The sequence below is a fragment of the Mobula hypostoma genome, chromosome X1 (assembly GCF_963921235.1).
Source record: "Mobula hypostoma chromosome X1, sMobHyp1.1, whole genome shotgun sequence".
Classification (NCBI taxonomy): Eukaryota; Metazoa; Chordata; class Chondrichthyes; order Myliobatiformes; family Myliobatidae; genus Mobula; species Mobula hypostoma.
The window spans coordinates 17,181,020-17,207,934 of record NC_086128.1 but is presented as its reverse complement, the minus strand read 5'-3'; the positions used below and the strand labels follow the sequence as shown (position 1 = coordinate 17,207,934).

At 45.2% G+C, this 26,915-nt stretch overlaps 1 protein-coding gene across 3 annotated transcripts in view; it reads right to left on the bottom strand.

Moving 5' to 3' along the window:
- Positions 1-26,915, bottom strand: part of asic1b (acid-sensing (proton-gated) ion channel 1b) — a 921,001-nt gene that overhangs the window by 35,428 nt on the left and 858,658 nt on the right. For all 3 annotated transcript variants that reach the window (XM_063037278.1, XM_063037276.1, XM_063037277.1), the window contains exon 7: positions 12,272-12,363. In XM_063037278.1, coding sequence (XP_062893348.1) covers positions 12,272-12,363 — 92 coding nt within the window. The remainder of the gene's footprint in view (positions 1-12,271; positions 12,364-26,915) is intronic.

Genomic DNA, 26,915 nt, shown 5'->3' with positions numbered 1-26,915 from the left:
GGACCATGGTGATCTGCAAATTCAGCTACTGTGTGTGCCCTGCAGCACCATATCGATGATTTATTACTTGTGCCTCAGGGATATTAGTCTGTCTGCTATTGTATACTGATATGTTGAGATAAGATCATGACCCAGGCGAAATATCTGTCATTCAGTAAGATCTCAATGCAAGATCAGTATTGTATAATAGCATTTTACAAACTTCTGAAATAATAGCTAAGTCTCTGCTACTAAGTTTTAAAGCTCTACCAATGTCTCTGCTGTTACACTTATTGTAAATGGGGGAGAAATAGATCAGTGTTGACAAGACCAGCGCTGGTAACACGATGAGTTTCCATTTTTTGCATCATGTTGGAGTTTAGAAATTTCACATCAGGTGAATCGCAGTGAATGAACCACATTAACTGGTTTGAAATGGTTTCAACAATTAACTGCCAACTCAGCCTGCGGAGTAAGCCCCCAGGGTGTTCCAGATCCCACACCTGCGAGGACACATCCTCTTGGAAGAAGGGTCAATGTTACGTCAACTAATGGCCATTCAGGAGCTCCTGTCTGGATTCTCATTTTCTATCCTTTGCAAACCATAGCTTATCGTAAATTCCTCTGTCTCAATCTGAAGTCACATCAAATCCTATTCATCCATGTGCTCACTTCTCTACATTGCCTACAACATTCTAATTTGACAATTTCTACCAATGATTCAAATCTCTCCACCGTTGCCAATTTCTGTAACCTCCACCTCAGTTCTCTGCGCTCCTTCAGTCTTGTCCCTTTGCCCAACTGATTACCATCGATCTGCCACTGGAGGTCGGACCTTCAGCTGCCATGGAACCACATTCTAGAATTCCATGCCAGAACTTCTTTGACTCTATTTTTAAATGCTTCTTAAAACTTATCGCCCTTTGTCCAAGTATATAGTCACCTCTTTTGATGACTCTGTAAGTTGCTTTTAAATTTTCTCTGGTAATGTTCTTGTAAAGTCCTTGTGATAAATCACCCCATTAAAGGTGATACACATTGTAAATGCAAATGGCTACTGTTGTAGAGAGCTTTATACTATAGACATACAGTATGCTGGTTCAAAACTGTGCTGAATCTACACAACTTATTTCAATTTGTACTCTTATGGTTATTGCTGTATATTGTCATCTATCAATCCAGCCTAGATACAAACCACAATCCCAGAGTTAAAAGGACCGTGTTTGAATTATTAACATTATCCATTCTCACTCTCTACACTGGAACAAGGACTGTGAAAACTGCTCAAGGGAGTAATTGCTTGAGCTGTATTCTGATTTCATTGCCAGGCAGTCTAAATTTCCCAGTCTAGCATGTAATGACAGCTCTTGTTAGCTATCATGCTGAAATGGAAGGTTTATGCACACAAAACAAAAGGCAATCAGTCCAAAACTGAGAATGCTTATCAAAATTCTGATTATTGGAATCCTGGGTGTAAATGCCATGAGGGAAATGTAAAAACTTAGTCAATTTCTACATTAGTTTGCAATTACTTCAATTAAACTGTCATTTTGTCTTCAATAAGCAATAGATTGTAGATGCTACAAATTTGAAATAAAAATACAGAATGCTGGAATCACTTTACAGATCAGACAGCATCTGCAGAGAGAGCAACAGAATGAAGACTTCAGCTCAATAACCTTTCATCAAAGCCTTTTGACCAATCATTTTGTCTTTTGTCAACCAATCAATCTGTTCAGGTTGAAGTTGACGTACCTCCTTTCCAAACCCGCATTGCGTATTCCTTTTGCTACTCGTGCATGTCCTCAGTTGAGATCATGTCCATTATACTTATTGATGGACAAGATCTGCCCTGTGCGAGGGGTTCTTTCCCCAGTGGAGGGAAATGTTTGAGGAGGACCCTTGTGACAACTTGTTCAATGAGGGCCTGTAACTCCTGCAACTGGCCGTCTCTTTCCTTGAAAATGATTGTGATTACTGTGACTCTGAGATGACCTGGCATTCTCTCCTCTTCCTATGCAAGGGAGATAACATTATGAATTTGCCCTAGGAGTAACTCTCCATCACGTTACGGTGCTTCAGCAGTGATTTTGTCTATTCAAGAGGCTTTGTTGTTTCTCAACAGTCACTCAGCATATTCGATCTCTTCCCAGACTGTAACTGATAGTGGACTGTGAGATGCGGTGGGGGGGCGGGGGGGGGGTTGTCAAGGAAACCTAGGTACATCAAAGACTAAGGCTTGATTTAGATTTTTAGTATGTTCCTTCCACTGCGCATTGACAGCCTCTTTGTCCTTGGCAAACTTTCCTCTATCCTTGGATCTCAGGATCTTGGCACATTATAGTTATCAGCAAGTTGCTGAACTTCCTGCGCTCTTCCTGTCCACCATGCGTTCTTTAGGTAAAGTGTGGCGATCCACTTTCTGGCACACACGAACCGGCTCACAACAGCGCGCGCAGACAGAGGGCCGGCCCCAAAAAGGGCGCCAGGCCATCTTCACCAGCAGGGGGAAAATCCCGCGCGCAGAAAGGGTCTGGGAATATGCATTCCCCACAGCAATCCCGCCCAGGGAGGGCGGGAACGGGAAGGCTTTAAAGCGGGCCGCGAAGTTTGAATAAATCACTTTTATCGCAACTCTAACTCACCGACTCCATGTTATTATTCTAGCGCTGTGTGGAGCACATCGCTACAATTGGTGACCCCGACGGCCCAAACGATATTTGAACCAGAGATGACCGACGCTGCATCTGTTCACGCAGTTTCGTTAAAACTGCCAAGCTTCTGGACGCTGCGACTCCAAATATGGTTCGAACAAGCAGAAGCACAATTCCACATTCGGCAGATAACCTCGGAGTCCACTCGCTACTACTACGTGCTGAGCTCACTCGACCAGGAGACTGCTGCACAAGTTGAGGAGTTTATACAGTCGCCCCCGGAGGACGGCAAATACACAGCGTTCAAAGCCCTGCTCATAAGGACTTTCGGACTATCACGGCGCGAACGAGCACGCCGCTTAATACATCTGGAAGGTTTGGGAGACAGGCCGCTGTCAGCATTAATGAACAAGATGCTGGCCCTGGCTGAAGGACACAAACCCTGCCTCATGTTTGAGCAGGCGTTCCTAGAGCAACTGCCCGAGGACATATGCCTGCTGCTGTCCGACGCAGATTTCAGCAACCCCCGGGAGGTGGCGGCCCGAGCAGATGTGCTGTGGAATGCCAAGAAAGAGAGAGGGGCATCCGTCGCACAGGTCACCAAGCCGCGTGCCCAACGACAGACCAGACCAGGCCTGGCAGCAGAGCCTACAAAACCCGGTGACGGGAGTGAGGAGCCCAACGAACAATGGTGTTTCTACCACCAGCGGTGGGGCACAGAGGCCCGCCGCTGCAGACCACCCTGCAAATTCCCAGGAAACGCCAGGGCCAGCCGCTGCTGATGGCTACGGCGGCTGGCCATCAGGACAGCCTCCTGTACGTCTGGGACAAGCAGTCGGGACACTGCTTTTTGGTCGACACCGGAGCGGAGATCAGCGCCTTACCTCCAACGAGTTACGACACCTGCAACAGAGAACCGGGATCCACCCTGAGGGCCGCTAATGGCAGCACAATACGAACCTACGGCACCCGCACGGTGCCGCTACAGTTCAGCTCCAGCCGGTTCACGTGGGACTTCACACTGGCCGCCGTGGCCCAACCACTCCTGGGGGCAGATTTTCTACGAGCCTACAGCCTGCTGGTCGATCTGCAAGGGAAGCGATTAGTCCACGCCAAGACTTTTCAAACGTTCTCCCTGGGTGAAGCACAGTTGCCAGCCCCACACCTGGACTCCATCACACTGTCCGACGATGAATTCACCAGGGTCCTGGTGGATTTCCCATCAGTACTGACACCGCAGTTCACGGCAGCCATGCCCAGACACGGAGTACAGCACCACATCCCGACCCAGGGACCACCCCTCCACGCCTGTGCTCGAAGGCTTCCCCCGGACAAGCTCCGACTGGCAAAGGAGGAGTTCAAGAAGATGGAGGAATTAGGGATCAAACGACGGTCCGACAGCCCATGGGCCTCCGCCCTTCACATGGTGCCCAAGGCAACGGGGGGCTGGAGACCATGCGGTGACTAGGGCAGACTGAACGGGGCTACAACGCCAGACCGCTACCCTGTGCCGCACATTCAAGACTTCGCAGCAAACCTACATGGCGCAAGGATCTTTTCCAAGGTAGACCTCGTCTGGGATACCATCAAATCCCTGTACATCCGGATGACATCCTCAAAACAGCACTTATCACCCCGTTTGGACTTTTTGAATTCCTCCGAATGCCGTTTGGTCTAAAGAATACCGCACAGACTTTCCAGCGGCTAATGGATGCGGTGGGACGCGACCTGGACTTTGTATTCATCTATTTGGACGACATCCTCATAGCCAGCAGTAGTCGGCAGGAGCATCTGTCCCACCTCCGCCAGCTTTACTCCCGCCTGAGCGAATTCGGCCTTACAATCAATCCAGCCAAATGCCAGTTCGGACTCGACACCATCGACTTCCTGGGCCACAGGATTACTAAAGACGAGGCAACCCCGCTGCCCGCCAAGGTAGACGCAGTCCGCCACTTCCCCCGACCCAACACAATCAAAGGCTTGCAGGAATTCGTGGGTATGGTGAATTTTTACCACCGTTTCCTCCCCTCAGCAGCCCGAACCATGCGCCCCCTGTTCACCCTGATGTCGGGTAAGGGCAAGGACATTACCTGGGACGAAGAGGCCGCAACCGCTTTCGTTAAAACCAAAGAAGCCTTAGCAAACGCCGCGATGCTAGTGCACCCCAGAACGGACGTTCCTACTGCCCTCACGGTGGACGCATCCAACACAGCAGTCGGTGGAGTGCTGGAACAACTCATCGAGGGTCGCTGGCAACCCCTGGCGTTCTTCAGCAAACACCTACGACCACCCGAACTCAAATACAGTGCTTTCGACCGGGAGCTATTGGCACTATACCTGGCAATCCGGCATTTCAGGTACTTCTTAGAAGGTAGGCCCTTCACCGCGTTCACAGACCACAAACCGCTTACCTTTGCGTTCACTAAGGTGTCCGACCCCTGGTCGTCCCGCCAGCAGCGACATCTGTCCTACATCTCCGAGTACACGACGGACATCCGGCATGTCTCTGGAAAGAACAATGTCGTGGCAGACGCACTTTCCAGACCTACGATACAGGCCCTGCCCCAGGGGGTGGACTATGCAGCGCTGGCAGAGGCACAGCAGGCAGACACTGAGATCCCCAGTTACAGGACTGCAGTCTCCGGTTTGCAGCTCCAAGACCTCCCCGTAGGCCCAGGTGAGAGGACCCTACTATGTGACGTAGCTACCGGCCAACCCCGCCCCGTCGTCCCAGCAGCCTGGCGCTGGCGGGTTTTCGAATCCATTCACAACTTAGCGCACCCCTCCATCAGGACAACTGTCCGGCTGGTCTCCAACAGGTTCGTGTGGCATGGACTTCGTAAGCAGGTCAGTGAATGGGCCAAAACGTGTATGCAGTGCCAAACGGCCAACGTGCAGCGGCACACCAAGGCTCCGCCGCAGCGGTTCGAACCCACCCGCCGGAGGTTCGACCACATTCATGTGGATATCGTGGGGCCCCTGCCAGTGTCGCGAGGAGCGCGGTACCTCCTAACTATGATAGACCGGTTCACCAGATGGCCAGAGGCAGTCCCGCTCACCGACACCACCTCCGAATCCTGTGCCCGAGCACTGATCGCAACCTGGGTAGCACGCTTTGAGGTACCGGCCCACATTACCTCCGACAGGGGCGCCCAGTTCACCTCCAGCCTGTGGTCGGCTATGGCCAGCCTTTTAGGAACACAGCTACACCACACAACTGCCTACCACTCACAGTCCAACGGACTAGTGGAGCGCTTCCACCGTCACCTGAAGTCGGCTCTCATGGCCCGCCTGGAGGGGCCTACCTGGGTGAACGAGCTTCCCTGGGTCCTGCTCGGAATCCGCACGGCACCCAAAGAGGATCTACACACCTCGTCGGCCGAGTTGGTGTACGGCGCACCCCTGGTCGTCCCAGGAGAGTTCATACCAGCCCCAAGGGGGCAAGAGGAAGAACCCACAGCAGTCCTGGACAGACTACGGGAGAGGCTCGGTAACCTGGCCCCCATACCCACTTCACAGCACAGACAGAGCCCAACCTGCGTACCCAAAGACCTGCAGAACTGTAAATTTCTTTTTGTACGACGGGGCGGACACCGGGCACCGCTACAGCAGCCCTACGAGGGACCGTTTAAGGTGATCAGGAACAACGGGTCTACGTTCGTGCTGGACATTGGGGGGAGAGAGGAGGTTTTCATGGTGGACCGACTCAAACCGGCCCATGTGGACTTGGCGCAACCGGTCCAGGCTCAGGCACCGCAGCGCAGGGGCAGACCTCCCAAACAGAGGCCGATCCAGACTGTGGACATTGGGGGAGGTATCGCCGGTACTGGGGGGGGGGGGGTTATGTGGCGACCCACTTTCTGGCACACACGAACCGGCTCACAACAGCGTGCGCAGGCAGAGGGCCGGCCCCAAAAAGGGCACCAGGCCATCTTCACCAGCAGGGGGAAAATCCCGCGCGCAGAAAGGGTCTGGGAATATGCATTCCCCACAGCAATCCCGCCCAGGGAGGTCGGGAACGGGAAGGCTTTAAAGCGGGCCGCGAAGTTTGAATAAATCTCTTTCATCGCAATTCTAACTCACCGACTCCGTGTGGTTATTCTAGCGCTGTGTGTAGCACATCGCTACAGAAGTGTTTTTCTGTTGAAACTTACCCTTTGAGTGTTTCCTTTGAGGTGTGGTGGAGTTTCCTATTCAAGAATTGTGTGCAATTCTGGTCTCCCAATCACAGAAAGGATGTGAAAGCTTTGAACAAGGGTGCAGATTTACCAGGATGTTATGTGGATTAGAAGGTAATAGTTATAAGGAGGAGTTGGACAAACATATTGTTTTCCCTGGAGTGTCAGAGGCTGAGGGAAGGTTTATAAAATTATGAGAGGCAGGGATAGGGTAGATAGTTAGAACTTTATTTCCCAGGGTAGAAGTGTCAAACACTAGAAGACATGCATTTAAGATGGGGGCAGGGGACATGTGGGGCAAGTTTTTTTAGATACAGAGAATGGTGGATGCTTGGAATGGGCTGCCAGGGAGATGCTGGAAGAAGATAAGATAGCTGTGTTTAAGAAGCTATTGGATAGAAATGTGAATATGCAGGGAATGGAGGGATATGGATCATGCGCAGGCAGAAGAGTTTCAGTTTAATTTGGCATTGTGGGCTGAAGGGGCGGCTCCTCTGCTGTACTGTCCTGTGTTCTAAGACCTGATTTGTATGATTCATTAGCTCCTGGATCATTCTCACTCAAAAACCACTTCTGAAAGAGAAGCCAAGAGTCACTTCAAAGGGACTAATTTTAAGACCATAAGACATAGGAACAGAATTAGGCCATTCGGCCCATTGAGCTCTGCCATTCAATCATGGCCCATTTATTATCCCTCTCAACACCATTCTCCTCCCTTCTCCCCATAACCTTTGATACCCTTACTAATCCAGAAAGTATCAACCTCCATTTTAAATATACCCAAAGACTTAGTCTCCATAGATGCATATGAATTCCACATACTCACCATCCTCTGGCTAAACAAATTCCCCCTCATCTCTGTTCTAAAGGGATGTCCTTGTATTCTGAGGCAGTCAGGATACTTAGACAGTCTAGGTCCAGCAGGTGTTCTGCTGCGTTTGCTGACTGGAAGTTGCCACACATGCCATTATTGCCATGTCAGAGGGTATGTAGTGAAATTCTGCAGTGAGGAAGCTGATGGAGGTCAGTTGAAGCCTGCAGTCAGCAGTCCTAGGGACAGCACTGGAGCAAGGTGCTCTGGGGAAGGGGTGAGGGTTGTGGGTGAGGTAGAGGGACAATGGAGAGAGTGGGTAGTAGCTTTGAAAAAGCTCTGGACAGCACCTGTTGGTGTGAAAGGCATCCCCATTCCTGGCAGGTAAGTGCGACTGGTGGAGTGAGGTAAAAAGAGCTGGCAGGAGGTGGAGTAGAGGGTGAGTGATGGGAGGGAATGAAGGAGGGACGAGTATTGGGAAGACAGGGTGGGTGGGCATGAGGGAAAGAGAGAGTGGGCCAAGGGGTGAATGGAGAAAGGAGAATTAGTTTGAGGGAGAGAGGGAGAGTGGTGGAGGGATATGGAGGGTGGTGGGAGGAGGGACGATGTGGGAAGAAGAAGGTGGCGGGTTAGGGGAGGGGTGGGCTGGGGAGGAGGTAGGACTCAGTGGGGAATGGGTCTTCAGAATAGAGGATATGGGAAGGATGGAAACTGAGGATCAGACCATGGGCAAAATCATGTATGTTCTATATGTGCGAAACTAGAGTTTGTATGCAGAGTGTGTGCGTGTGTGTTCTGTGCAGCACAGCCTGGTCTCCAGCCACCCTGGATCTCCTGGCTATTAGACCAGGACCTCACTCCCATGAGTCCATCTGGTGGCTGGTGTGAAGTGACCTCTCCTTGCTCAAAGGAAGCACATATAGGTGTCTTCTGCTCCTGACATATCCAAGAAGAATATACAAACGTAAAAATGAGGAATTCTGCAGATGCTGGAAATTCAAGCAACACATATCAAAGTTGCTGGTGAACGCAGCAGGCCAGGCAGCATCTCTAGGAAGAGGTACAGTCGATGTTTCAGGCCGAGACCCTTCGTCAGGACTAACGAAGGGTCTCGGCCTGAAACATCGACTGTACCTCTTCCTAGAGATGCTGCCTGGCCTGCTGCGTTCACCAGTGAGAATATACAGTCGTTTTTTTCATTTGTTCGTTATGTGCCATGCCGTATGACATGGGTCGTCATGGTTTTTCCATAACTATGGTTGTTCTTGGCAAGCTTTTCCACAGAAATGGTTTGCCATTGCCTTCTTCTGAGCAATATCTTGATGGATGACCCCCAGCCATTATCAATACCTTTCAGAGACTCTCTGTCTGGTGTTAGTGATCACATAGTCAAGACTTGTGATAGGCACCAGCTGCTCATACAACTATCCATCACCTGCTCCCATGGTTTCATGTGACCCTGATCGGGGAGTCAAGCAAGTGCTACACCTTGCCCAAGGGTGACCTGCAGGCTAGCGGAGGGAAGGAGTGCTTTACACCTCCTTTGGTAGAGATGTATCTCCACCCTACCACCCAGATTTTTTTAAACTTATGTTTTTCTCTGGAATATGGGTGTCTGTTTAACTACTGTTGGGGAGGGAGCTCTAGCAATGAAGAAGGAACAGTGTGGTGTGTGGTAATTGAGGGTGATTTTGATGGGGGTGGCCTGCATATAATGAATGACACAGTGCTAGAGTAAACTGAACTGAATATGCCTGGACTCTTTCGATCTTGTGTTTTATGTTCTGTGTTTTTCACTTGTCTATTTTTTGCCATTTACATGATTTAGTTTCTTTTGCACGTGGGGGGGGCATTTTGTCTTTGAATGGTTTTTCTTTGTTTTGTGGCTATCTGTGGGAAGAAGAATCTCAGGGTTGTATACTGCATACTTTGATGATAAATGTACTTTGAGTCTTGAATTTTTGAAGCTGCAGTCAGCACTGTCCCCTTGCACCTGCTATCCTTGTCCTTCCTGGTGGTAGACATCAGCGGTGTGGGAAGTGCTGTCAGAGTATCCTGGCTGAGTAATTGTAGAACATTTTGTAGATGGTACACATTACACTTACTGTGCGCTGGTGGTGGAGGGAGTGAATGTTTCTATTGGTAGATAGAGTGGCATATCACGTGGCCTGCCTTGTACTGGATGCTGTTGTGCTTCTTGAGAGCTGATTTCATCCAAGCAAGTGGAGAGTACTCTATTAACCCTTGACTTGCACCTTATAGATGTTTGGGAAGGCTTTGGAGAGCTAGGAATTGAGATAAAGCATTATGTTTAATAAAGTCAGACTTTTAGCTTAATTACTCATCCATTGGCAACTGGCTGTCACTGGAAATCTTTATTCTCCATCCCCTGTTATTCTTGAACTGAGCAACTAATTACCTGTCAAATGGCATTCACTAAGCATGTTTTTGGAAGTGCCTGCAATCTTGCAAACAGACCACCTAGGACTTCTCATTCCATTCTTCTCACTCCCTGAAAACTCAGCATCTTGCTCAATTTCAAAATGAATCTCCAGTCCACCTCTCCACAAAGTCTGCTCATAGTGACCTCCACTGCTTTATCCACCTTTGTCCATGCTGCTGAAAAGCCTTGTGATCATTAGAGTTGGTCATTCACTGATCCCTCGGTCCTCATACCAATTGTGCTGATCATTTTAACTGCCTTGTTACATCTATCCACCAGAAAGCAACACTTCCACCAGACGTGTGCGTCCACCACCTCTATCAGATGAGAATGACGTGTTTACAAGATTCAACTACTCCACCAATGAGATTCCCCTCAGTTGGATGTGCCCACCACCAAGATGTTTCTCAACCAGATGTGTACCACCAGGGCATATTCTATCAGATATCCCCTCCACTTGACGTGCCTCCCCACTATGAATGTGTCATTGGCCACCAGGTCTAAAAGCATGTGAAAATTTTGTCTTGCCAGTTGTACTCACCCCTTAGGTTCAATTGCATTGACTTCACTCGAAATCTAGATAGAACTAATGAACAATCCTCCTGCACTAGTAAGCACTGGTGGCCAAAGACAAGTTCACTAAAGCTGTCAGCATAATCAAAGACCCAACCAACCCTGGACGTACTCTCTTCTCCCCTCTTCCACCGGGCAGAAGACATAAAAGCCTGAAAATACATACCAGCAAGCTGAAGGAGAGCTTCTATCCCACTGTTAAGAGACTATTAAACAGTTTCCTAGTATGACAAATTGGACTCTTAACCTCTCAATCTACCTCATTATAAGATCAACAGACCATAAGACATAGGGGCAGAATTAGGTCACTTGGCCATCGAGTCTGCTCCGCCTTTCAATCATAGCTGATCTTTTATTTCTCCTCCTCAACCCCACTCACCGGCCTTCTCCCCGTAACCTCTGATGCTGTGTCCAATCAAAAACCTATCGATCTCTGCCTTAAATATACCCAATGGCCTGGCCTCCACGGCTGCCTATGGCAACAAATTCCACAAATTTGTGGATATGATAGGGTCTTTTAAGAGATTCCTGGATAGGTACATGGAGCTCAGAAAAATAGAGGGCTATGGGTAACCCTAGGTAATTTCTAAGGTAAGGACATGTTCGGCACAGCTTTGTGGGCCGACGGGCCTGTATTGTGCTGTAGATTTTCTATGTTTCTAAATTCACCACCCTTTGGCTAAAGAAATCTCTCCGCATCTCTTTTTTTTGAAAGGGCACCCCTCTAACCTGAGGCTATGCCGTCTTGTCCTAGACGCTCCCACCATGGGAAACATCCTTTCCACATCTGCTCTGTCTAGGCCTTTCAACATTCAAAAGGTTTCAATGAGATCCCCCTTCATCCTCCTAATTTCCAGCGAGTACAGACTCAGAGCCATCAAATGTTCCTCCTATGATAACCCTTTGATTCCTGGAATCACCCTTATGAACCTCCTCTGGACCCTTTCCAATGCCAGCACATCTTTTCTTAGATGAGGAGCCCAAAGTTGTCCTCAATACTCAAGATGAGGCCTTACCAGTGCCTCATAAAGACTCAACATCACATTGCTGGTCTTGCATTCAAGACCTCTTGAAATGAATGCTGACATTGCATCTGCCTTCCTTACCACCAACTCAACCTGCAAATCAACCTTCAGGGAATCCTGCACAAGGACTCCCAAGTCTCTTTGCACCTCTGATTTTTTTGGATCTTGGAATCTTAATAAACCTGATTGTTTACCTTAACTTCACTTTCTCTGTAGCTGTTAAACTTTATTCTGTATTGTTATTGTTTTACTTTGTTCTACCTCAATGCACTGTGTAATTAATTGATCAGTCGGAACAGTATGAAAGAAAAGCTTTTCACTGTGTCTTGGTACATGTGACAACAATAAATCAATCCTAATTCCAATTCCAGCCTCCTGTAGAAGCAATACTTTGTCGAAACAAGACTTTGTCATTATTTTTCATAACCATCCATCCAGGTGTCACATCTGCCCTGCAGTACAAGAACAGGTGACTGAACAGGAACCAATCCACTGACAATATCTTGCTAAACACCAGTGACTGCTGGGAACCAAACCGCAGGCTGCAAGGAAATGACTGGATTTCATTTCTGTATATGTGGCAAAACCCCAGGCCTGGTTGCACTCACCCAATAAGCCAGCCACTTCATAAGCTTTCTTCTGTTCAATCGTTTCGTAATTCAGGGCTTCAAAGAATATATCAAGCACAAGAATGTTCTCCCTTGAAAAGAAGGAAAATTGCATCACATCAATTTTGCATGCACCTGATAATAAAGATAGCTTTATTCAGAACAGAGAAATCAACCTCCACTCAGCCATTTAATTGCATCTTACGAGCTAAAGTAGAAATTTGAACATCAATGGTGCTTCACATTCTTTCTGCTTCCCCGGGGTCAGGGTCAACTAAACAAGGTTGTGTGATATTTTGAAATATGTGTTCTTACCAAATTCCTAATGATGTTGACTGATGGGGATTTGGAGCTTACATTTGCCTTCCACCCCAGGTCAAAGATTGTGCAAACAACTAAATGCATTTCAAATAAAATCAAGGCACATGCTGGTAATTCTGACAAATAATTATAATCCTGAATATAATTTCAATTGCAGTCCATTTTCCCTGTTACAAAGTACTAGGATAATTTTTAGTTTTTTTTGTTGCCAACAGCAATCTTGGATTCTATTAAAAAAAAGCCAGTATCGGCTTTGAGCCTTTTAGCCCCCATTGTATTCCAATGCAACATCCGCAGTATAAAGGTTCTATTATATCTCTGAATACAGTAAACAGGAGAATGTCATTTATTCCCTGTTCTGACATTCAGTTAGATCAACACTGGCATGTTTCACACCCTAACAAAAATCCAATTATCTCAAGACCAAAATATTCACTTGAACCCACCCTAAATTGCTTCTTGGGAGGGAGCTCCAGATTTCCACTGTTCTTTGTGTGATAAAGTGACCACCCAAGTTGACTCTCCCAGCAAAGAAAATAATTCTTTTTTGTCCACTCTTCAAATTCTTATTGCTTTATGCAATTAGAACACACTTTAGCTTTCTACACTTAAGGATAACAGAAGCATGTTTAATGCAATCTGTCCTCAAAATTTAACCCATTAAATTCTAGTATCATTGTGGTGACTCTAACACACATGCTTCCTAAGTCAAGGTTCCAGAGTGGAACAGCACTCTGGATGGTATCTAACTTCTGTGATGTAACTTCACCTCTTGGGATAAAGAACAAAATTCCATTAACTTCTTTATATCAACTTGCATTTGTATAACACCTGCTGTGGTCCTTTCTGAGTATCCCAAAGTACTTTGTGACAATTTAGTAGTTTTGAAGTGTATTCCTTGTTGTATTGTTGCAAATGTGGTAGTCAATTTTTTTCATAGCAACTCCTACCAAAAAGTCCCAGTTTTAAATTATAGCAACTCCAACAGTGTAGGGCTCTTTCATGGATGCCAGCTCAGATATTTATTTTGTACTTGTTCACGAGCTTTTAGTTACGATCTTCCAAACTCCTATATTTCCTTGCTTTACATTGTCTGGAAAGTACTTTGATTTATCCTCTTTGGATCGAAGGTGAATAACCCCACACTTCACTACACAGAACTCAACCTGCCACACTCATTTGATCTATCAATATCCTCTTGCAACCATTTATCTAGTTCACACACTTCCTGTGCCAACTTTCAGTATACAGTACTCATCTCTGCTACTTTAGCTGAACCATTCAGCCTCCGTAGTATCCAAGACATCTTCAAGGAGCAGTGCCATAAGAAGGTGGCGTCCATTATTAAGGATCCCCACCACCCAGGACATGTTCTCTTCACACTGTTACTGTTGGGAAGGAGGTACAGAAGCCTGAAGTGATTCAGGAACAGCATCTTCCCCTCTGCCATCCGATTTCTAAATCGGCATTGAACCCACGAACGCTATCTCACTACTTTCTTATTTGTTATTTTTGTACTACTTATTTTAACTAAACTATTTAATAGACATTTATACTTAATGTAACGCATGGATTTCATTGTACTGCTGTCATAAAGTTAACAAATTTCACCACATATGCCAGTGATATTAAATCTGATTCTGACATAGTGAAAAATATTGAGCCTGCCTACCGTACAGGCTGTGAGATGTGATTAGTCATATCCTGCCATTTGTAGCACAGACTTATTATCCCTTCTGTTCCTGACCTCCTCAGCAAGTCCTTCTCTGCATCAGTGGGTTACCTCTAACTTTCTGCAGCCTAATTGTTGTTAACATTTTAATGATCTTAACAAATGCCTTGCAGATGTCCACACAAGTAATATCCAGAGATAGTCTTACAAGTGCATCTTTGTTAATTTCTCAAAATACTCAATCCTTCACTGACATTATAAATTGGAATTTACAGTGCTATAGAGTTGGTCAAAGGTTCTGTATATGCACCATGTTCCATTTTTAGAATAAAGGAGAGAAGGGAGAGATTCCAAGCAGTAATTTCCACTATCCAGCGGGAAGACTTGCACATAAATGAATGAGTGGCTGGGATTGAAAGAAAACTTAATTGACACATCCCTCCAGATGGTTTAATTCCATTTAGGATTAATTTTATTGTTTTATAAACAGAAGTCAGTAGCACAGAGCATTGTAATTGTTAGCACATTGCATGTAGCTGATGTGTGATGAAGTTTAACAAACAGACATTATAATTCTTGAAACTTTATTCAGCGATAATCCACCTTTAATGAGTGTGAAGTGGCAGTTAGATTATTTAATAGCATAATATATGAATGTACTTGTAACAATTTGAATTTACAGCTTATAGTTTACAGTTTTTCAGTTTTTCCCTCCATTGAAGGAATAACTGGTGGTTCCAGTCACCTTTTACTTAACATATATCTGGGTGAGCTTGGTGAGTGTGTAGCAGGAGTCTTTCTGATTGTAAAAGACATCACATTATAACATGAAAATATAAAGTACATCAAACAGTTACAGCACAGTGCAGACCCTTTGGCACATGCCATTGTGCCAAGCTTTTAACCTACTCCACGATCAATCTAACCCTTATTTCCTACACACCCAATAACCCTCCATTTTTCAAGCTGAGGAGTAGCTTTGAAAGGTGGGGGGAGGGGAAAGTGAAATACCAGGTGATAGGTGAAACCTGGAGGGGGAGGGATGAATTAAAGAGCTGGGAAGTTGAATGGTGAAAGAGACAGAAGGCCATGAAAGAAAGAAAAAGGCGGGGGAGGGGGGGGAAGGAACACCAAGGGGAGGCGATGGGCGGGCAGGGAGAGAGTGAAAAGGGGATGGGAAATGGTGAAGGCGGGGTGGTGGGGGGCATTAGCGGAAGTTAGAGAAGTCAATGTTCATGCCATCAGGTTGGAGGCTACCCAGACGGAATATAAGGTATGGTTCCTCCAACTTGAGTGTGGCTTCCTCTACTGCTGCGATGAGGCCACACTCAGGTTGAAGGCACAACATCTTATATTCCGTCTGGGTAGCATCCAACCTGATGGCATGAATATCCATTTCTCGAACTTCCAGTAATGCCCCACCACCCCCTCACCATTTCCCATCCCCTTTTCCCTCTCTCACCTTATCTCCTTGCCTGCCCATCGCCTCCCTCTGGTGCTCATCCTACTTTTTCTTTCTTTCATGGCCTCTGTCTCTTTCACCAGTCAACTTCACAGCTCTTTAATTCATCCCTCCCCCTCCAGGTTTCACCTATCACCTGGTATTTCTCTCTCCCCTCCCCCCCCCACCTTTTAAATCTACTCCTCAGTTTTTATTCTCCAGTCCTGCTGAAGGGTTTTGGCCCAAAATGTCGACTATATTTTTTCCATAGATGCTGCCTGGCCTGCTGAGTTCCTCCAGCATTTTGTGTGTGTTGCTCAGATTTCCAGCACCTGCAGATTTTCTCTTGTTTGCAATTTGAACCCTCCATTTTTCTTTCATCCATGTGCTTATCTAAGTCTCTCAAATGTCCCCAAAGTATAGGCCTCTACCACCAGTCCCGGCAGAGTAGTCCATGCATTTACCACCTCCTGTGTAAAAACACCTCCCTTTGACATCTCCCCTAAACTTTTCTCCATTCACCTTAAAAGGATGTCCTCTGGTATTGGCCACTGCCACCCTGGGAAAAGGGTCTCTTATGATTGCATACATCTGTAACAATCTTTTCTCATTAGCCATGCTCTCTAATCTTGACAGTATCCTGATAAATTTCCTCTGCAGTCTCTCTAAGACTTCCACATCCTTCCTATAATGGGGTGACCAGAATGCAACATAACCCTGTGACTCTTGAACTTGGTCCCCCAATGAATGAAGGCCAACACACTGTACACCTTCTCATGCAGCAACTTTGGGGGATCTATGGACTTGGACCCAAAATCCCTCTGTTCCTCCACGCTGCTAAGAATCCTACTATTAACCCTGTACTCTGCCTTCGAGTTTGATCTTCCAACGTGAATCACTTCACACTTTTCTGGATTGAACTCCATCTACCACTTCTCCACCCAGCCCTACATCTTGTCTATGTCCTGTTGAAACCTACATGAACATTCTACACCATCCACAACATCACCAACTACCACCATCTGCAAGCTTACAGACCCACCCTCCCACTTCCTCATCCACCATTTATAAAAATCACAACCAGCAGAAGTCCCAGGACAGATCCCTGTAGAACACCGCTGGTCACCGATCTCCAGGCAGAATATGCTCCATATACTACCACCCTCTTCCATCTGGGCCAGCCAATTCTGTATCCTCACAGCCAAGTTCCTCTGGATCGCATGCCTCCTGACTTTCTGAAAGAGTTGACCATGGGGAACCTTATCGAACACCTTACTATAATCCATATACACCACATCCACTGTTCTACCTTCATCAATTTGTTCAGTCTTTGAAAATTACAAATCAGACTCATGAGGCATGACCTGCCCCTAATAAAGACATGCTGACTATCCCTAAAAGGAAAATGCTTCATCAGATGCTCATAAATCCTGTCCCTAAGAATACTTTCCACTAGTTTCAACAAAAAAGATTCTGCAGATGCTGAAAATCCAGAGCAACACACACAAAATGCTGGAGGAACTCAACAGGTCAGGCAGCTTCTACAGAGAAGTATAAACAGCCGATGTTTCAGGTCAAGACCCTCAATCAGGACTGGAAAGGAATGGGGAAGAAGCCAGAATAAGAAAGTGGAGTGAGGAGGAATACAGGTTTGCAAGTGACAGGTGAAACCAGGTGAGGGGAAAGAGAGAGAGGGAAGGTGATGAAGTGAGAAGCTGGGAAGTGATAGGTGGAAGAGGTAAAGGGCAGAAGAAGAAGGAATCTGATAGGAGAGGACAGTGGAGAGGGGAGAATGGACAGGAGGAAGGGCACCATGTAAGGTAATGGGCAGATGAGGAGAAGGGTTAAGAGAGGAAACTGAATGGGGAATGGAAAAAGAGGGAAGGGTGAGGGGGGAGAAATCTCCAAATGTTAGAGAAATTAATGTTCATGCTGTCAAGTTCGACACTACCCAGATGGAATATGAAGTTGTTGCTCCTCCAACCTGAGAATGCCCTCATCATTGCAGTGGAGAGACCATGGTCTGACATGTAGTAATGGGAATGGGAAGTAGAATAAATGTGGGTGACCACCGGGAAAGTCCACCTATTGTGGCGGACAGAACAAGGGTGCTCTCCATTAGTTTGCCCACCACTGACATAAGACTCATTGGTCTATAATTCCCAGGATTATCTCTATTACCATTCTTGAACAAAGTAACAACATTTGTCATGCTCTAGTCTTCTGGTACTAGATCACTGTCAAAAGTGCAACAATCTCTTTGCTCGCATGTTCTTACTATTCACTTTGCAGCAGAACTGTAAGGTGGTGATCAGAACTAGAAGCACTTGTCTGACAATTTTTCTTACTAATCTATGTGCCCGCAAAGGCTATGACTGATCTTGAGTTCAGCTGATTGCCAAACAGAATAGCAACAGGAGCATGAAGCCTAACAAAAGCTCATTCCTACTCTCTGCCTGCCTCAATCCTGATTGGCTAACACCACGGCAGAGATAACAACGAGCATCTTATACCTCTGCATTTAAGATTATTTTAGGCAGAAATGGGAATTCATATCACTTAACTTGCACAGGTGACACTTATATTTTGCAAGTGTGAAATTGATTTGGCATACAGAATAGATTTGCTTTGAATCAGGTGTAACCTTTCAATCTGGAGTTAATTAATATAAATGTGCCATTAGTTCAATGAATTTCTCTAGGAGAGAAACACATTTGGTTTGAATCAACATGCCTTTCTTTATACAAGCCTTTTTTTAAACTAATAGGCAGAATGTCTGCTTCTGTCACAGTTATTGACAAAGTAGAATTTAGTTACTACCTGTCTGAATACTTACTGAAAACATATCAGGAAGGTTTGCATTTATATAGCCCCTTTCGACAAACTCATCACTTCCTCTGTGCTGCACTGCAGTGTCAGCCAAAAATTTACGCTTGAGTCTCCAGAATGGGGATTGCATCTACAAATCATGATCCTATACTATCTTGAGTTTACAAGAAGGCAAAATGATGTCATTGAAACATACAAAATTCATACCATGGTTGACTGGAGATGCAGAGTGAACTCTTCCCTTGGCTGGGCTGTTTAAAATCATGGGTCAAAATCTCAAAATAAGCAGCTGGACTGATAAAAAGAAGTTCCTTCACTATGGTGGTGAAGCTTTAAAATCCTCTGTCCAAGTGGCAGTGCCTTCATCACTTAGTATATTCAGGAAAGAGACTGACAGGTTCTTAGATATGAAGGAAGCTAGAGCATCTAGTGTTCATGGTGCAGTGGCAATCAGCCATAATCTTACTGAATGGTTCCATCTTTTACATTCTAACTCAGAACCTACTGAACTGAACAATTTGTCTCGCTCTTCATCGTTCAGCGACCAAGCATTCTCTCAGCTTACCAAATACAACTTAATAGAAACAGTTCCTAAAATCCATCTGAACTTCCTGGCAGCTGCAAACTCTTTTACTGGCTTCCTAGGCTCTAAATTTGTTTTCTGAACTTGCACTTTAAAGGTTACTGCTCAAATTAGGATGCTTGACTCTGTATAAAATCCTCTTCACTGAATAATCTTTTCCTCAGCAACATCACACAGCACTATTTCAACTCAGGAGCTGTGAAGGACTGCAGGAGATTATGTGAGTACACAGGAGAGAGGCGGATCAAGGATCAGTATTTGAACACAGACACATCTCTGTAATAGGAGGTCAGTATGCACAAGGGGTAAAGGGTGAACAGGACTTGGTGCTGATGGGATATCAGGAGCCTCAGGTTTATGGAAGGTGGAAAATGGGAGGCTAGCCAAAAGAGATGGAGTGTTTTGGTCAAGTCATCCAGTCATAGAGTTATACAGCTTGGAAGCAGACTATTTGGACCAACATTGATGGCAACCAAGTTGCCAATATGACTGAGCCCCATTTGGTGATTTGTAGAAGCGAGGGAGAGTGTATGGGGTGGGGATAGAAACAAGCTGGAAATGAATGACCTACATGATGAAGATGATAAATAGTCAGAGCTCGGGGGAAACAGGATATTGAAACCAATTTTCCCCCGGGATTAATAAAGTATGACTATGACTATGACAATGATCAGAAGTGGGAGGGGTAGAGGGGTAGAATCAAGGCAAAGTAACAGAGTGCGTGGTGAGGACTAATGATCTTCCTGAAGGAGGAAATACTTGCTCATTCATGACTGTGATGGGGCAAGCAGTTTGACAATATGGGCATGTGGAGGGGTCAAGAGAAGTGGTGGTTAGATTGTGCTGGGCTGTCGTCAGCTTACATTTGGATGTAACTTTTGGATCGCATTACTGAAGCAAAGGTACAGGCGAGAAAAGGGGAGCCAGAGAGTGGCAAACTCAGAGATAATATAGAGCAGGAGCAGAAGAGAAACTCCTGCAGGAGTTCCGCTGGAGATGACTGGGGAAAGAAACAAGGCTCCTCAGTGGGATAACACTAGACAGGGAATGGTGTTGTCAAACTCTACCGATCCTCTAAGACAGGGGTTGGCAACCTTTTTGCCTCTGTGGGCCGGATCGCATATTAATGAGTGGACGGTGGGCCAGATAAATGCCATAAAAAACTTGAAATATGGGAATTATCAATTTAAATACATCTAGTTATGTTTGGCCTCAAAGTAATGCATGCTAGAAAATCATTTGTGCTTAATGTTGCCTACCCCTGCTCTAACAGGACCACAGCCTTGTCATAGGGTTTGGAGGCTTATGTGCCTCAATAACTCAGAGAGCTATGTTGGCTAGAGTCAGGTCCTTGTACTTTGGTTCTTGGTAGGGTCACCCATGTTAAACAGGTCAAAAGGTAGAGGCCAGACTAAGAGTGGTCTACTGGTCCTCCAAGTTCGGGGGTTCAGCTCAGATCCACGTTCGAAGACTTTACGGACGGTGTGTTTGGGTGCAACCAAAGGTCAGGGGCTGCTTTACTTGAGTAGGAAGATGATAATAGCTATTTTGAGTTGGCTGTTGGGGATTGGTGAGGGATAGGATGAGACAAAAACTGTTTGAGAATTCTCCTTGGCTGGAAGCAATTTTGAAAAGTCACATCCATAATTAGGTATTTCATAGGGTTTCATATTTTCTTGCAGAATATGGAAGAGCAGTTCACTGGCATGAAGAGAGTCTTTACTTCTGACTAATACTTCAGCAAAAAAGATTCAGTGTCGAGAACTTACAGCCAGACATTTACCCTTCTTTATATGGGATTGGCAAGTGACCCTGAACTGTAAGGAGTGACCACAGCAACCCAGCAGGACTCTAACACACAAGATTCAATTTCTGCAGCAGGAGATTTTAGGAATTGACCTTTTTACTGCACCGTCGCAGTACAGCAGGTTCCACCCAAAGCCTCTCCAAATAGCTCTGCAACATCTCCAAAGAGCTCAGCCTCCAACAAATTGCCTTGAAGTGCAGCGGCTTTGCTTTGTTGGCAAGCTTGGCAAGCATTTTGTGAACAGCAAGATTGCAGTCAGCAAGAGGACAACCAAGAAGACTTCAGTGCAACCAACACTAGCAGAAATCAACACACCAAGTAGAATGCAATAACGTGAAGATGGGAGATGGACAAAGACAAGCATTTGGACTGTGGAATGGACACCGAGGAAGTAATCACTTCCCATCACACCAGCACAGGCATTCACACTGCTGAATAGACCTTGGATTTATATTGCGCCATTAATGACCTCAAGAGATTCCGTAGCCAATATAGGAAAATCTAGCATCTCCAAAACTGGTTAATTGATTTTGGTGACAAATGTTCCGAACGTGTTTGAGCTGCTCTAAGGTCCTGAACATCCACTGGAACCAGCAGATAAGATCTCGCTTTCCTGGTTAATCCAATAAAACATGGTGTCTTTGCCAGCACAGAGTTCTCTTATGGAAAGCTCCAGCCATGATTAAGAGCATGATTTCTGAAGTAGAGCTTGAACACATAACTTCTGAACTGAGCTGTGGGTGAGCCAAGCTGGCACTTGTAACTAAGAAGGCAGAAGCACCTGTCATTTCTGCAGGGGGAGCATCATCTTTTGAGGTTCACTCTCATGCTTCCATTGAGCATACACTATCCTTTAGAAACATACACAGCAACCCACCTGTTTTCTGCCTGTGAGGGGCATCTGCATGTCCCATTTGTGGGTCCATTTGGTCTAAGAGTCCTAAGATGATACATGGAGGAGATAGCTTTCAGCTCACTTTGCCTCTTTGAAATGGTCATCCTAATAATCCTACTCCTTTGCGCTTCATTCCTAACCCTACACAATTTCCTTCAAATATGTATCCAATTCTTCTTATTACCAACACTAATGGCAATATAAAAACTTTCTCCTCACTTGCTCTCAAAACCCTACCTAATTTTGAACAGCACTTTCTAATCTCCTCTTAACCTTTTTTTGTTCTTGTCTTCCCATGTAATTATCCTTTCTCCTGCTCCCAACAGAGTAGATCACCTATGTACCCTCTCTAAGAACCTTGAGATAATCCCTGAATTGGACTCAGTACTCCATCTGAGACCCAGTTCAGTATTTTATTGCCCAGGTAGCTGTCTCAACGGCCCAGTCTGTATGGAGATCGACTGCCCAGCAGAACAATGATCCCTCTGAAACCCAGAGGACAACTGAGTCACGGAGAGACTGGAGCCTTGGCTATGGAACAGGTTTATACCTGACAGCGTAAAATGATGCACATTTCAAAGTTCAATGTTCAAAAGTTCAAAGTAAATTTATTATCAAAGTACATTCGTATATGTCACCATTTACTACTTTGAGATTCATTTTCTTGCAGGCACTTACAGTAGAACAGAGAATTACAATAGAATCAATGCCAAAAAAACCTGCCTGGCAGGCAGCCATACAACTAAAGTTACCACATGTGCTCTAAGATATTATCTTTGTTTACCAGAAAAGATGGTGAAGAGTAGAGCACAAGAATTACAGAGTAAAGCCTTTGAACATTTGTTCCAATGTATTTGTAGTTTTGGCTGGAAGAACTCAGCAGGTCCACAATGAGATCCAGAGCACTTCCACCTTTCCCAATTGGTAAAGTTGCATGTAGGTAACAAGGGTAAGCACAGGGTGTTGCCTGACTCTGCAAGTAGAGAAGCAGCTGATATGAGCTGCTCAACTCATATGGTGGAGTATTTCTGAAGAGTCTGATCAGGCATGTGAATGGAGTAGAGAGGTAACTTCCAGGCTGCGTCCAGAATTTCCAGGGAATAGTGTCCTGGTACTGATGAGATGTAATTGGATTTCATTGAGAACCTCCTGGAAAACTAGGTTGATGATATCTGGTCTCTGAATGAGAGGGCTCTAAGGATCTGAGGAAGTATTGCTAGTTTTGTCACTCACTAGAAGTCAAATGGTTCTCAGGGGCTGGTAAATGACGTTTATAGGTTTATACCAAGGAGAGACACCACTCCAAGTTCAGTGAAGATCAATAAAAACACATCTGTCCATTAAAACCTGCATATTGTGCTTTTCTTTCTCTGAAAATGGGATTACTTCAAAAGGGAGATAAAATACAAGTCTGAAGAAAAAGGAGAAACATAGACTGTTACCGGTGAGACAGGAATTGGCTTTCAAGCATCAGCCAGCCTACCAGAGAAGTCAGCAATGTTGAAACACCAGCCAACCTACCAGAGAAATCAGCAATGTTGAAACACCAGCCAGCCTCTCAGAGAAGTCAGCAATGTTGAAGGCCTCCCACAACAAGCTGCCGGCTAGATCTGTCCTCTAGTCTGGTCCTTTATGCCACCATCATCTCAGTCCTCCTTCACCTTTCTCCATCATTGGCAAGATTATGCAACTTTCCAGGTAGGGTGACAGAAAATGTTTCTTCGACAGGGGTTATGTGTCCTATGAAAATATCAGTGCACTCTCTAAGCACTCTACGGTTGCTCACTCAAAGCCCCAGTCTTTCGTGTATTTGAATAAAGACCAGGGTCCTCTTATCAGCAGTTACACATTTCATTGTCCCTTCAAACAACTGGATTGCAAAACAAAAGCATCACCTTGGGTGGAGTGTGGTGAGGTGTGTGACGTATTGTATTTGCTCCTCAGATTGCAGCCCATGATGAATTCAATGTGCTTTTACTCTGATCACACAGATCTCAAGCTCCTCGGGATTCATTGCTGTTTGATGGGAATGTAGAGAAACCCACAAGGCAGCTGCTCTTTGGCTTCCACCAATGGTACCACTGCTTTGATGTGTCTCTGGCTACAGATCATCCTTTTCAGTGCCACTGCAGAGTCTGAGTGAGGCTCACCAATGATAACCTTCAGGAAATTGAACCTTGCGGAGAAGACTCAGCTTAGGCATCTGGCAGGGTCAGGACTGAATCTCCTGCACCAACCAAATCTCTGAACAGACAGAACTCAACATCTCCTCTTCAATAACTGATGAGAGTGTAGGGTGATGGACAACATTAGAAAACAATGCGCTAAATGCTCAGTATCGAGGAGCAAGTGCTGTTCCTCACCGTAGGCAAAGGAGGTGACACCGTTCAATGTACAAGTTGCAGAAAAGATCTGCAGGATCCATTAGGTGCAACAGAAGTTCACACACTGATGCTTTGCTCATTGGAACCAATGTGTACCTGATTCACAGTATCACTATTCACATGGAGTATAGCCAGTTCTCTTTAGATTGTAGCCCAGTCATTGGAGAAACTCTTAGACCATCCTGCTTCCACCTCACCCCTCCTCTTGACTTTCATGCTTGCAGGTAGCCCCAGTGGATCTGATTTCAGAAGTAAAGCTCAGCACACACATATTGCAGCATTGTGTACTTAGCATACACAACAGAAGGTGCATTTCTACCCCTGAATTTCTGTTTCTCCGCTAAGGAGTGATGTTACTGAGTGAGCATATCGTGCAATGGCACCTGTTCATCTTAGGTAAGCAAAACGTTGAGTGGGGAGTGGAATAAGAGGGAGTATGATTGAAATTAAAGCACTAATGGGTATCATGTATAAAGTGCACACCATATGGAACCTTACAATATGGAATCTTACAATAATAGTTACTGAGCTGTACAGCACAGAAACAGACCCTTCAGCCCATCATGCTGACCTTTTTGTCCACATTAGGAACATATCCTTCTATGCCTTGTCTATTGAAATGCCTGTCTAAATGTAGTGATTACATCTGATTCCCCCACCTTTTCTGCACTGAGTTCCAGACATTAAGGACTGTCTGTGTTAAAAACTTTCCTCTCAAATCCCCTTTCAATCTCTCTCATCTCGCCTTAAATCTGTGTCTTGTTTTTGTGACTGCTACATTGGGGTTGAGTTCCTCAAGTCATTGTCGATTCACGGCGACCCTATGGATAGTGTAGTTGTCCATAGGGGTCTTGTGGCAAGATATGGAAGTAGATTGCCGGGCCTTTCTTCTACACAGATACTGCTGCTGCCCAGATTCGAACTCAGGTCCATCTGCCCCAAAGTCCAGTGCTGATGCCACTACACCACCAGCCAGCCCATCCACCTATACCTCATAATTTTATATACTTCTATCAAGTCACCACTCAGCATCTACTCCTGAAAACAAGCCCAGCCTGTCCAATCTCTCCTATAATTCAGGTCCTCTAATCCAGGCAACGACCTGATGAATCTCCTCTCTACCGTCTCCTGAGCAACCACACCTTTCCCATAGTAATGACCAGAACTGCACACAGTACACCAAGTGCAGCCTAACTGGTGTTTGTACAGTTGAAACATAACATCCCGATCCCAATTTTTATATTCTATGCCCTGACCTTCAATGGCAAGCATGCCATATATCTTCATCATTCTTGCCTTCTTACCTCTGTTTTCACAGACCCTTCTATTCATTAACATTCCTTTGTGCCTATTTGAATACATAACCTCACATTTGTTGGGATTAAATTCCATCTGTCAGTGCTCCTTCCATCTTTCCATCTGATCTATATCCTGTTATGGCCTTAAACTACCTTTCTCATGATCCACAGCAACCATCAACTTTAATGTCACCTGCACTTTTTAATCATACCTCCAAAATTCACACCCAATGGTACTAATATATATCCTCATACAAGAGCGGTGACACACATGATTAGAGCTATACTCAACTATATAATAAACTATCTGGGCACCATGGTAGAGTAACGGTTAGCATGACACTATTACAGCTTGGGGTGTTCCGGAGTTTGGAATTCAATTCTGGCACCATCTGTAAGGAGTTTTTGTACACCACCCTGTGGAATCCGTGGGGTTTCCCTAGGTGCCAGGTAGATTAATTGGTCATTGTAAATTGTCCTGTGATTAGATGACGGTAAAATCAGTGTTGTGGGGTTGCTAGGGCTGCATGGCTCAAAGGGCCGGAAGGGCCTAATCTGCACTGCATCGCTAAATAATAAATAAATAACTATGAGGGACAGTGCACTTCTCAAATTGAATGACATTAGCATACAAAGACGTTCATAAAAAAATCACTTTATTTGCCAGCTGTACAGGATAAGTATCATAAACTATCATAATACAAAACCATTTCAAGACCACCATTTATTCTTTCCTTCTACCTCTTTAGGATGCTAAAATGCATCAGTTCTGAAATGTTGGTCAAGTTCTGCTGGTTATTTCCCTGGTGGACTCCACACTGTATCAAAGCACAAATTGGCTGCAATTCACTTGGCATTATCCTAATGAATTGGCCCACTGAACATGTGCCAGGAACAGTAAGCATATTCCTTTGAATGGAGAAGACAAGCTGCAAGGGAGAATGGTAAGTTTCTGCAAATTTAAAAGTTTTTTTTAAACTTTTGTTTTAGATCAATGTTTTGTTTAAATATGCCTTCAAATATCTTCAGTGCTTTTTCATTCTTAATAACTTTGAAGTTTTCTTTTACCTTTTTCTCAGATATTTCTTACTTTTCAATGTTTCTGAATGTCAGATTTATTAAGGGCACTCAATGTTCTTGACAGATTTGACAGTTGGCTAAGCCTGAGGCTGTAGCTTAGCTGGCTGTCAGTTCTTTCAGTTGTTTCATGGGTTTGGCTTGTTCTGGCTAACCCATGTTTCTACTCTGCTGCCAGTGACCAACAGCTTTGATCCATTTTGCATTGAACAGCTTCTGTAAACAACACTGGATCTATAAAAATACAAATCCATTTCTACCACATTTTTAGTAGTGAGTGTGGCAGCTCATTCTGGTCTTCTGATCCACTATGTTAATTGCCATGCAGTTAATAAGT